This window comes from Microcebus murinus, chromosome 6 (genome assembly GCF_040939455.1).
Source record: "Microcebus murinus isolate Inina chromosome 6, M.murinus_Inina_mat1.0, whole genome shotgun sequence".
Classification (NCBI taxonomy): Eukaryota; Metazoa; Chordata; class Mammalia; order Primates; family Cheirogaleidae; genus Microcebus; species Microcebus murinus.
Window position 1 is genome coordinate 89,663,287 of NC_134109.1, and position 12,821 is coordinate 89,676,107.

At 49.2% G+C, this 12,821-nt stretch overlaps 1 protein-coding gene across 1 annotated transcript in view; it reads right to left on the minus strand.

Annotated features, from left to right (window-relative positions):
• MYO5C (myosin VC) overlaps positions 1–12,821 on the minus strand; it is a 92,072-nt gene that overhangs the window by 62,856 nt on the left and 16,395 nt on the right. The window contains exons 5-9 of the mRNA XM_012763454.2: positions 11,196–11,352; positions 8,703–8,846; positions 7,648–7,729; positions 6,044–6,151; positions 213–319 (exon numbers count right to left, since the gene is read on the minus strand). Of these exons, the coding sequence (XP_012618908.2) occupies positions 213–319; positions 6,044–6,151; positions 7,648–7,729; positions 8,703–8,846; positions 11,196–11,352 (598 nt within the window). The remainder of the gene's footprint in view (positions 1–212; positions 320–6,043; positions 6,152–7,647; positions 7,730–8,702; positions 8,847–11,195; positions 11,353–12,821) is intronic.

Here is a 12,821-nt window from a genome sequence, read left to right on the forward strand (position 1 = left end):
CAGAGTTCATCCCCCGCCCACCGCTGTTGCAAGGGGAGGAAGCTTTACTCTTGGAGGCAATTCTTGGACACCCTGGCTTCCTCGTTCCTGTTAAACCAGTCTATCCGCGAGGCCCAACTGCGCCTGATGCTCGAATGCAAAGGCAGGTCAACCGTGACCGGTCCTGCCGATGGCCTCAAACCCAGGGAGGGTAAAACAGACGAGTATCTTACGCTAACGGAGGACCTCTCGTTGCCCGCCGCCGTGATCTGCACGTTGCCCAGATGTAGGATGGCTGCCAGGATCTTAAACACATCCATCTGAAAATCCTCCTTGAAACCTGGAAACAAGCATTTTCCCAAATTAGGAACGCACTGCATTTCTTCCCTCACCAGGGAGACAGGCACCCGGATCCTTGCAAGACACGCAAGTGCCATCACCACTGCCAAGAGCCGGGACAGGGAGCGTGACGTGGATCCCGGGAGAACCTGGCGCACTCTTCTTTCCGTTCGGCCCCCACAGACGCACAGCGCGAATGCTACAGCCCACTAGGCTTCCCCTTTGCGTGGCCGCTGGGAAGCTCGGCAGAAAAATTAATACCCAAGTAACCGTTTCACAGCAAGTTCCTGGAAGAATCAGCTCTCGTTTATTCTGCACTTTCTGCATTTTAAATGTCTTTCTTTTCTCTTTTTGCTCAGAAACTCCGTGAATCTCTGGATTCCTTTTAAGATGGGATGCTGGAGGGATTCCATCTGCCGCTCCTGCTCCTCTGCTCTCTGCCCCAGGAGACGGACCCGCACGGGCCAAGGCCATGGGCCCTCGCGCCCTCTGGCCCCTGGCTGGGTTTGATTGACAGGGAGCCCTGGCAGGTCAGAGAGCAGGAGCAGAGAGGGGTCCTGCGCATGTCTTCCCCTGTCTCCTTCCCTGAAAGCAGCCTCGGACTGGCTGTGTGGCCAACTGGACATGTCACTGCTTCTGTCCCGGCGCTGACTTTACCCAATGCTACTTTCGGGCTCCAGTAGCACCCCTGCGCCCAAGCGGGAAAGAGCAGTGAGGAGTCCTACTGCTGTCCCTGGGTCCCCACTGCCCCTTGTGGCTCCCCCAGACCCTACCCACGTCTTTGTAGTTGGTCCCTTCACATGTAAGGAGTCCTTCTTTTATCCTATCATGAATGTGCCCCGTGCTTCCTGTCGGGACCTTGACTGCCGTAGGTGGAGTGTGAGCTCCGACCACACACCACGCTCAGGCATCGAGAGGGGATTAGCACATTTCCTGGAGCTGAAAGTGAACTAAACCAGCTGCCGGGAAGGACTTTGTGTCCGAGCCCATAACTCACAGTGGAGAACCTGCCCGTTGTGAGCCAGGCTGTGCCGGGTCTGAGTCCCACAGGTGTGTGTTAGGGGCGCTGCAGCGGGTCAAGGAGCTGAGAGATGCACCCGGCAGGCGGGACATTTGCACCCACGTCCGTGCTCCCTGCACACTGGAACGGACCCCGGCATGGAGGCCGGCGGCTCCCCCCAGCCCCTCCAAGCGCAAACGCAGCGGGCCCTACATGCCGCGGAGAGCGGCCGCTGCCCGCTGCCACCTCTCGCTTGAGGACACCTGGACTGTCTCATTAGCAGCTGGGTCGTGCTCTCAAGTAATTTTAAGGTCCAGTGTGGTGGCTCACGCCTGTATTCCCTGTGCTTTGGGAGGCCACAGCACAAGGATCACTTGAGTCTAGGAGTTCGAGACCAGCCTGAGCAACATAGCAAGACCCACGTCTCACCAAAAAAATTAAAAAATTAGCGGGCGTCGTGGGGCATGCCTGTAGCTGCAGCTACTTGGGAGGCTGAGGCAGGAGGATCACTTGAGCCCTGGAGTTTCGAGGCTGGAGTGAGCTATGATGGCACCACTGTACTCAGCCTGGGCGACAGACTGAGACCCTGTATCAAAACAAAAACAAAACCCATCCACCATCTAGGACAAGGGTCCACGAGTGTTTCCTTACGAGGCTTTGCGGGTCATGCAGTCTACGTCACAACTATTCAACCCTACCACTGCGCCGTGAAACAGCTGCAGATGCCGGGACAAAGGAGGTGCCTGTGTTCCAATGGAACTTCACTTACAAAAGTAAGCCGGTCTGCTGAGCCAGCCCTGGCCCAGGATATTTTGTAGTAATTGCTTTAAACATGTGCTGATCTCTCGCACCGATAATAGCATGTCACAGTTCATAAACCGTTTTCAGACATTATCTCCTGATCCTTTCAACATCCCTAGCAGCTCCTGTGGTGGCCACTCTCCAGGCTGGTCCCCGACACAACACCCTCCCTGTGAGTCATGAGTCTGAGCCGGTCCTGTGACTTGTGTTAACCTTCCAGGTGGAACAAACACAACAGCAGTAGTGCTGCGCTGGCTTTTGAGGCTGGTTCATAAAAGGCCTCGCAGATCCTGCCTGAGCCTCCTGCAAACGGCTCTGGAAGAAGCTTGCCACGTGTACGTCCCTCTACCCTAAGACCAGCGTGCTGTGAGGAAGTCCAGTGACGAGGTCACCTGGAGGGAGAGACGCCCTCCCAGCCAAGTGAGAGAAGCAGATTTCAGAGGCTCTAGTCCCTGCCGCCATCATGTGAGAGGCGCCCAGCTGAGCCCAGCCAATGCTGCCATCATGTGAGAGGCGCCCAGCTGAGCCCAGCCAATGCCGCCATCATGTGAGAGGCGCCCAGCTGAGCCCAGCCAATGCCGCCATCATGTGAGAGGCGCCCAGCTGAGCTCAGCCAACCCGGAATAATGGGATACAGTAAGAAACTGTCATTTTAAGCCATGAAAAATGTAGGGAACAGCAACGGATCATTGGAACAACTAAATATTTTCATTATTACTCCACTGTACGGATGGGAAAACTGATGCCTTGAGACAATAACTGACGTGTGCAAGGCCACAGACTGATCTTGTGACACGTGAAAAAACCGGAGCTGGATACATGACAACAAATAATTAAGTACTACATTGTGAGGTCTGACAGCCAATGCACAGGCAGTCAGAGGAGAGGGAGGCCCCAGGGTGAGCATTTGTCAATCATGAGCTTGTAAGAAAGTAAACAGGTGCAGGTTCTGCTGTAGTCCTGGAATTCTGCCAGCCAGTCCCCGTCGCTCGCTGAGGACCCCCTCTTGAAGGGGACAGGGAGACTGCCCCAGCCTCTTTCCTCCTGCCCACCTCACCGCCAACAGCCATGGGAGGCGGTGGATTGCTGTGCCCCTCACCCCCTCCACCCCCCAATACATCTAGGCCTGCGCAGGTCTGGGCCAGGGCGAGGCGGGTTCCGTGCCCAGGGCCAACCCTGCACTTGCACGACCCGAGAGTGAGTGCCTCATCCCAGCCTCAGCCCTGCTGGTGTGGAGATTCGTGAAAATAATCTAATTTGTGCGGTGCAGAGGGAAAAATTGCTGCAAACTGCTCATCTCCAACAATGAGGGAAGGTTTCGTGGAAGAGGAGATGGTTTTACTCACAGGACGGTTAGGTCTTGGGCAATAGGGAACAGAGAGATAGAAGGCAGGCAGTAACGTCTACCAAGCACCTGCTACGCGCTTGGCCTGGCGCTGGGGGCTTCTACATACATTTCCTTACTGGTGGTCGTGAGGGGTAAGGTGCATTGCCATTCTACAGATTGGGAAACTGAGTCTCAGAGAGGGTGATCTCTTCGGTTATGCCAGCTAGCATTTGAATTCAAGTTTATTTGATCTCAAAGCCACTCAAATGGCCAGGCATGGTGGCTCACGCCTGTAATCCTAGCACTCTGGGAGGCCGAGGCAGGAGGATCGCTCAAGGTCAGGAGTTTGAAACCAGCCTGAGCAAGACCCCATCTTTACTAAAAATAGAAAGAAATTAATTGGCCAACTAAAAATATATATACAAAAAATTAACCGGGCATAGTGGCACATGCCTGTAGTCGCAGCTACTCGGGAGGCTGAGGCAGAAGGATAGCTTGAGCCCAGGAGTTTGAGGTTGCTGTGAGCTAGGCTGACGCCACAGCACTCACTCTAGCCTGGGCAACAAAGCGAGACTCTGTCTCAAAAACAAACAAAAAAAGCCACTCAACTTCCCCTCATCACGTGCTATGAAGAGGAGAGCATGATGGAGGGAGGACCCAGAGGGACCGGTGAGGGGAACGGGCAGGTCAGGGCATGTGTGCCCTGCCACAGCTAGACTACCTGTCCCCTCATACACCACATTCCCTCTCGAGGGAGTACATTATACAAAGACTGAAATCGTGACTATAATTATTTTAAGAAAATGTTAATCAGCATTAGAAAATAACATCAGAAAATGTTTTTAAAAAGTGTTTATCTTATTATTATGAAGTGTTTAAATTATCCTTCTTCTTGAAGCATTAAAAAATTTTTTTTCCTAATTGTTTCAGAGATGGGGGGGGTCTCACTATGTTGCCAAGGCTGGTCTCGAACTCCTGGACTCAAGGGACCCTCCTGCCTCAACCGCTGGAGTAGCTGGGACTACAGGCTCCCGCCACTGTGCCTGCAAAGCATTTTGGGGAAGCAGAATCTAATGGTGGTTTTGCTTAGGAAACTGTCTTGTTTTCATTGTCCACTAGCCAAATGTCTTCCTCTTAATGTCTTCCTCCAAATATACCTTATTAGTCTGGTATATTTGTCCTCAAATTCTTTGCCTTTTACATTTGGATATGGCGAACCAGGCCACAGTGACGCAAACAAACAGCGGCCGGAGATATCTGTGAGACGCAGGAAGATGCGGGAACGCTGATCAGAAGCTGCGACTGGCAGCTACGTGTGGACGTCTAGACTAACACAAAACAAGGACACGAGTGACTACTTTTACCAGTGCCCTGTGGCAGACGCCTTCCCAAACACGAGCTCTGAGTGGGGAAAGTCAGGTGGAGACAGACTGGGAACGGCTGCCTGTCCCGTGGGAGTCATACCCGCTCCACCCACGCCAGCATCCAAGCGATAGAAGATTTGGTTTTCTCTATAAAAACAAGATGTTTTAAGACCCTGGAGTGCAAACTCAGTGCTGCTTCATATTAACCACCTGACCGTGGGTCAATCATCTCTGTGCCTCAGTTTCCCCGTTGTAAAATGGGAGCCACACCAGCTCCGACTTCATAGGGTGGTTGTAGGGTTTGAATAAGCGGACATAGGTAATGAAGTGCTTAGGACGGTGCCCAGCACACTGTACGCTCCAGATAAGTGCCCACTATTTTATTGTCAACGTCAAGATACCCAGGGAGGCTAAGCAGGGCTCACCCCACACTGCTGAGCTGAATTGAACCTTGGCTTCACCAGGCTTCTCTGTAGTCAGCCCGGAAGGGCTTCAAGCAGCCATGAGGCTCACAGCCCACGCCTCTAACTGCAAGCCGGCAAGGCTGAGCGAAAAACATGTTCGTTTCTAGCTTTTTAAGGGAAAAGCAGAGTCTTGGCTACATAGTCTCCACATACGTTGGGATGGCTCATCCTAGAATTTGGATTTATTAAGAGTCTTCATAACACAAGCATGCTGGGAATCCCTGCCTTTTTTCTTTTCTTCTTCTTTTTTTTTTTCTTTGAGACAGAGTCTCCCTTTGTTGCCCAGGCTAGAGTGAGTGCCGTGGCGTCAGCCTAGCTCACAGCAACCTCAATCTCCGGGGCTCAAGCAATCCTGCTGCCTCAGCCTCCCGAGTAGCTGGGACTACAGGCATGCACCACCATGCCTGGCTGACTTTTTCTATATATATTAGTTGGCCAATTAATTTCTTTCTATTTATAGCAGAGACGGGGTCTCACTCTTGCTCAGGCTGGAACTCCTGACCTCGAGCAATCCACCCACCTCGGCCTTCCAGAGTGCTAGGATTACAGGCGTGAGCCACTGCCCCAGGCCACTTCTTTTTTTTAATTGAGACAAGGTCTTACTATGTTGCCCAGACTGGTCTCAAACTCCTGGCCTCAAGTGATCCAAGCAATCCTCCCACCTCAGCCTCCCAAAGTGCTGGGATTATAGGTGCGAGCCACTGTGGCCTGGCCTTTTTTCTTTTTAAGCAGTAACAGTCACGCCCTTGGATAGGATGTTTTCATTTACCCAGCAGCCTGAAGGTCTTCTGAGTCTCTACCATGTCAGCTTGGTCATTCACACCCTCGATGACAGTATTGCCTCCCATCCTTGTATAATTAAATTCTTCCGCACTCCCTGAAATCAAAAAGCAAGATTAGTTATGTCATTAACACAGAAATCTGGCTATACATGTTTGTCAGAAGCAAGAAGGGAAGTTCACGCTTGATGAGCTATGTCCAACACTTTACATATGTCATTTCATTTATTCCTTGGAATTCTATGTTACAGATGCAGGAGCTGAGGCTTAGAAACTTGCTCAAGGTCCCACAGCTGATGATCGTAGGGTAGGAACTTAAATGCAAGCCTAACCGTAAAGCTCGTGGTTTTGTTGTTCCTACACCTAACATTTTCATACAACTTTACTGAGGTTTACTAACTGTACAATAAACTTCATACATTTAAGATGTACAATTTGAGGTCCAATGCCATTGCTCATGCAGGTAATCCCAGCACTTTGGGAGGCTGAGGCAGGAGAATCACTTGAGCCCAAGAGTTTGAGACTAGCCTGGGCAACACGGCAAGACGCCCATCTCTGCAAAAAATAGAAAAATTAGCCGGGCATGGTGGTATGTGCCTGTAGTCCCAGCTACTCGGGAGGCTGAAGCAGGAGGATTGCTTGAGCCCTGGAGTTTGAGGCTGCAGTGAGCTATGATGTTGCCATTCTAGCCTGGACAACAGAGTGAAACCTTATCTCAAAAAAAATCTTTTTTTTTTCATTTAAGATGTACAATTTGATGAATTTTGGTATACATACATATAACCTTACCACAATCAAGATAGTGACCATATATACACGAGTAATATTTTTAAGTAGCAAAGAACCCTTCAGAAAGCTCTTCTACATGTTTGCTATTCACATGCTGTTTGGCAGACAAGGCATGAATATAATCTTTACATGAAATCTGCAGAAACTTAGATCCCAAGAGTACAAGCCCTTAACCAAAATGAGAGAGCGTGAGTTCAACTGCAACATGATAGAAGTTACCTCTGATAATTCTTGTCCTACTGACACAGCGCAAACAATCAAGATGGGAGCGCCATAACAGTACAGGGTTTGGGGCCATTTGTGCTTAAGGACAAATAGCTAGCTGTACATCTCAGCCATCCCTACAGTATCATTAGTTATGACTACAAATAATGAATGACCCTGAGTCATCTAGGAAGTTCAAATTATGACAGAGGTGCTTTGTTTTAAAAAGACAGAGAACCATATCATAAATGTCAGAAAAACAACTGTCTAAAGCATGTTCAAGTAAAAAGGAAAGTTTGGGGACTTATAGCAGTAAGTTCCAGTTGTCAGGAGGCCATATTTGGGTGGCTCTTCATGGATGACCACGGTCACCCCTATGAGCTTTGAAAACAACCCCGGGGCTGCAGAGGCTACCCACCCCGCCCCTAATCCCTCTCCTTGGTTAGATGCATCAGTGCCACTCTGGAAACCCAAGGATATTACATCTTTGGACAAAATAATTTTTTTCTTAAAGTCGTGTTACTATAATAAAAAGAAATTAACCTAGAATTTAAACCCCTACAGAAAAGAGAGACCTTTCCGCACACCATCCATCACGTACCCAATTTGAGATGTTTAAACTCCGACTGCCGTGCGGAAGCACAAAGCTGATAGAAAATGTGGTAATTGCGTTCATTTTCCGACTGTAAAATAAAGACAAGTCCCCAAAGTCAGGCAAACTCTAAGAACTGGGTGGCCCGAGATCATCTTCTAAGCAAGGACCCCAGGGAAAATGTTATCACATGAAAATAATTCTATGAAATGAGAATGATGTAATTTATACTAGTTGAAATTTTTAAGAAATTCCCTGTAATACAAGGTTTAATGTTGTTCTTGTTCTGGGCAAAACTTTTTCCATTTTACTGATAGAAAAATCTTTCTCTTAACTGTGCCCCCCCCCACCCCCAATAGTTCTGATCCCACTCTCTTCCTGTTAGGAAAGCCAGTTTAATAGCTTTTTCTGTTTCAAACAGCTTTTGTGTTCTAGAAAGATACACTTGGTTTATATGCTTAAAAGATTTTTTTAAGTGCCTCAAATTAAAAAGTTGTAATCTTTTCCCTCAGTAACACCACCTGCCTGATATCGCACCTGTGCATCCATTTTTATTTTTAATAAACGGAAGAAGAATGCCAAGTGCAAATGAAAGACAGGAAAACTCTATTCTTCCAGTCACAGAACAACGTAGGTTGTCCAGTGAGAATAGAAATGTAAACAATAGGCCAGGCGCCATGGCTCACACCTGTAATCCTAGCTCTCTGGGAGGCCGAGGCAGGAGGATCACTCAAGGTCAGGAGTTCAAAACCAGCCTGAGCAAGAGTGAGACCCCGTCTCTACTATAAATAGAAAGAAATTAATTGGCCAACTAATATATATAGAAAAAATTAGCCGGGCATGGTGGCGCATGCCTGTAGTCCCAGCTACTTGGGAGGCTGAGGCAGGAGGATCGCTTGAGGCCAGGAGTGTGAGGTTGCTGTGAGCTAGGCTGACGCCACGGCACTCACTCTAGCCTGGGCAACAAAGCGAGACTCTGTCTCAAAAAAAAAAAAAAAAAAAGAATGTAAACAATACACAGTACTCTGGGAAAAAAGGAATGTAACGAATACTTTTATCCTTACTTGGAAGACAACTCTGGATTTCTCCAGGAGGTAGGTCCTCATGTTGGCGCCTATAATTTGATTTCTCTCATCGAAACTGATTTCCGTGTATTTCCCAAACCGACTGCTGTTGTCATTGCGGGTGGTCTTGGCATTTCCGACAGCCTACAAAACACAGGACTCGCTTGAAATAACCACAGTAGAAGACCTTTGCATTGAAATTATTAGAGCAGTTTCTAGTAAAATCCAATCCTGTACACCGGGGGAGGGTCTGATGCGCAGGGGTCTGGGGCAGGGAGAGGAGGAACACGGGGAACACGACACCTGCTGAGCCTGCTGCCCAAGGCCCTCCTCAGCCTCACTGGGAGACACCGAGTAGGACCAGAACGAGCACAAGCGCTCATGTTTCCTGGGCCTCCCACCCACTCTTGCTGTCTGTATAATGCCTTAAAAGTCCTTCCATCTTTCCGAGTCTTAATTTCTTTATCTGTAATATAGGAGTAATATGCATCTTACTGTCATAGACTGAATATTTGTGTTTCCCCCAAATCCGTATGTTGAAATCCTAACCTCCAGCACATGGGGTTAAAAGGTGGGAGCTTTGGGAGGTCATGAGGTCATGAGAGTCCTCACGAATGGGATTTTAGTGCCCCTGTATTAGGGAGTCCAGAGAGTTCTCTTGCTCTCTTTTTCCACCATCTGCAGGGACAGTGAGAAGACAGCAGTCTGAACCCAGAAGAGAGGCCTCACCAGGATCCGACCCTCCTCGCACCTTGATCTAACACTTCAAGCCTCCAGAACTTCCAGAAATAAATTTCTGTTGTTTGTTAGCCACCCAGCCTATGACACTTTGTAATTAGCAGCCTGAACTGACTAAAGCACTCACAGAATTAGGAGGATTAAATGAGATAATATAAAGTTCCTTCGCTCATTCGTGCCCCAAATATTACATACGCTCAATTGAAAGTTCACATCCTTTGTCCAACTTTTACTTCTGTCCTTATTTCCAACAGCTTTCCTACTTAAACTTTCCACTCAACCAAAATCCCTCCCTCCCACTGTCTGGGCACGATTCTTGCTTTTCCCTTCTGTTCTGGAATTCCACCTCTCCTCTGCCTGTCCCTCCCCCTTCCTGAGCACCCTCCATCCTGCCTTCCTGGAGCTCGCAGTCGAGTGGAGGAGACGAACCTCAATAAACAACCACACAAAATTATCCACTGGGCACTTAACTTGGCACTGCCTCTTGACGACTTTGCTACTGCTATGTTGGACTGTAAGTTACGTCTCTGTCGGGTGAGCCTGTGCCTGCAGACTGTGAACCGCACAGTGTTTCTGTTTTGTCCTCTCCTGCCTTATGCTTCTATTTAATTTGAAAATATGCTTAAGTCAGGGGAGTCTTAACGCTTAGGAACTGGGTCTTATTCTTTTCCATCACTCCCCACATTAATCTGCAACATGGCCTAAACAAAGTAGGTGGTCTGAAGCATATTGAGGATCTTAATTTTATTAATAAGAAAACAAGGAGAAGAGGTCTAGGAGTTTAATGTTCCTAATTATTTTCTTTGCTTCCAAATAAATTTAAATCAACCCTCTTCCCATGTTGGGAGGTGGCTGGAGGTGGCCTGGGGGGCCCTCCCCTGCCCCTTCCAGGTGCTACTTCTTCCTCGAGGCTTGTCTCAGTACCCCGGGGCTCTGTCGGCCTCGCCCACCCTCTGCCCCTCCAGTGGAGTGCTGGTGAAGGACAAAGAGACTTGACATGTGGCCTTTGCCAATCTGTAAGGTGGAAATCCTCCTACCATGACCGATTTCAATCTACCAAAGGTTTAGCAATCAGCTTGCAAAACTCCTGAATATTTAACCATCAGCTCATGAAAGTTGATGCCACTTGGCTGGAGAACACCAGTGATCTCAGTGTGCCCGGGATATCCGTGGTTGAGGACACTCCCCCAGGATGTCAATGTAAACAGGGGACGCTTGAAATCCGAGGGCAGAATTTCCAGCTCAGTGGGGAGAGGAGGAGAGACGCTTTTTTTTTTTTTTTTTGAGATAGAGTCTCACTCTGTTGCCTGGGCTAGAGTGCCGTGGCGTCAGCCTAGCTCACAGCAACCTCAAACTCCTGGGCTCAAGTGATCCTCCTGCCTCAGCCTCCCCAGTAGCTGGGACCACAGGCATGCACCACCATGCATGGCTAATTTTTTTCTATACATTTTTAGTGGGCCAATTAATTTCTTTCTATTTATAGTAGAGATGGGGGTCTCGCTCTTGCTCAGGCTGGTTTCGAACTCCTGACCTCGAGCAATGCGCCCGCCTCGGCCTCCCAGAGTGCTAGGATTACAGGCGTGAGCCACCACACTCGGCCTGAAGACAACCTTGAAAGTAGCAAGCTCTGCCCCCACCTCCTTCAAATCCCACCAGAGAGGAGACTTCCCCGGTCTTTTCTGCCCTCCCATCTTTGGTCTGTAAAGGGCAGGAGCATGCACACCAGCTCTGACCGCCTCCCGCGGCGGCACGCACCTCGGTTATGGGGTTGGACGCCAGGACCTTGTCCTCCACGTGAGCGGTGCTGCTCGACTTGCTGACAGTGGCGAAGTAGCGCATGGCGTAGCGCGCTGACACCGTCTTCCCGGCACCCGACTCCCCGCTTACGATGATGGACTGGTTTCTGTTGTTTCTAAAGCAAATACATGAAAGCGTTTTTCAATGTTAATTTCTCCCCACGTGCTCATTAAGAAAAAGGCAGGGAAGATGGAAGAAGAGACCCTTTGGCCGGGCGCGGTGGCTCACGCCTGTAATCCTAGCTCTCTGGGAGGCCGAGGCGGGCGGATTGCTCAAGGTCAGGAGTTCGAAACCAGCCTGAGCAAGAGCGAGACCCCGTCTCTACTATAAATAGAAATAAATTAATGGGCCAACTAATATATATAGAAAAAATTAGCCGGGCATGGTGGCGCATGCCTGTAGTCCCAGCTACTTGGGAGGCTGAGGCAGAAGGATTGCTTGAGCCAGGTGTTTGAGGTTGCTGTGAGCTAGGCTGATGCCACGGCACTCACTCTAGCCTGGGCAACAAAGTGAGACTCTGTCTCAAAAAAAAAAAAAAAAAAAAAAAGAAGAGACCCTTTGCTCCTTCACTCTAAAGCAACTGTTTTTTAACATTTCAGTGCATTTCCTTCCAGACTTTTTTTTTCCTATGCGGTCTTGCAGAACACCCATGTCTGTTTCCTGCAATGCCCCCTGTGTTGAGGGTTCCCAAGACCAAGCCCAGGTTAAAGATCTCTGCTAGGAGGACTTGCGGGACTCAGCATACGGTGACACGGCTAAGATTTATGATGCCAAAAGGACACGGAGCAAAATCGGCCAGGGGAAGAGGCATTGGGGCAAAGTCCAGGGGAAACCAGGTGTGAACTTGGCAGGGTCCTCTCCCAGTCGAGTCACACAGGACACACTTACTTCCTCTAGCAAGGAATCCGATGGCACGTGTGAAATGCCGTCTCCCGGGGCAGCCCATTACACACTTGGTACTACCCTTCTGCCCAGCACACTCCACCCTTCCTGGCTCCAGCAGGTATTCAGCACAAACCACGTCATTTGCACCAACGGCTTGCGTTTGGGTACCATGAGCCACTTTATCAATTAGGATGGTGGGAACCTTCCCGAAATCCGAGGCTAGACACAGGCCTACCTTGCAACCAGGGCTCTAAAGATAGCAGCCTCAGGGCCTCACGTCAACTCCTTTCTGCACGTCCCACTTAGATATAAAAACATTTCAAAGGGATTATTTTGAGAGCAATTATTCCAAAGATGCTTGGGAGCATATGTGCTCTGTAAGCCAACAGGCTTTGTTACATAATTCAGAGATTTAAAAAAATGCATTAAACTTTTCCTGTCATAGGACTGCGGCGGTAGAAACTTCTAATGCCACTGTATGTATCCAGCACTGCGTGCGTACATGCCTGGTGCTGGGTGAACGCTTCGCACAGATTCTCATTTAAGCTTCACAAAAATCCTGTGACATAGATCTCTACCTTACAGATGAGTACGAGGGTGGCTCCGAGAGGCAGAGTGACCTGATCAGAGCTTTTCCCAGGTGAACGCTGGAGTAGACTTTAGACGTAGGTCCCCTGGCCCAATCCTTTCATTTCCAAG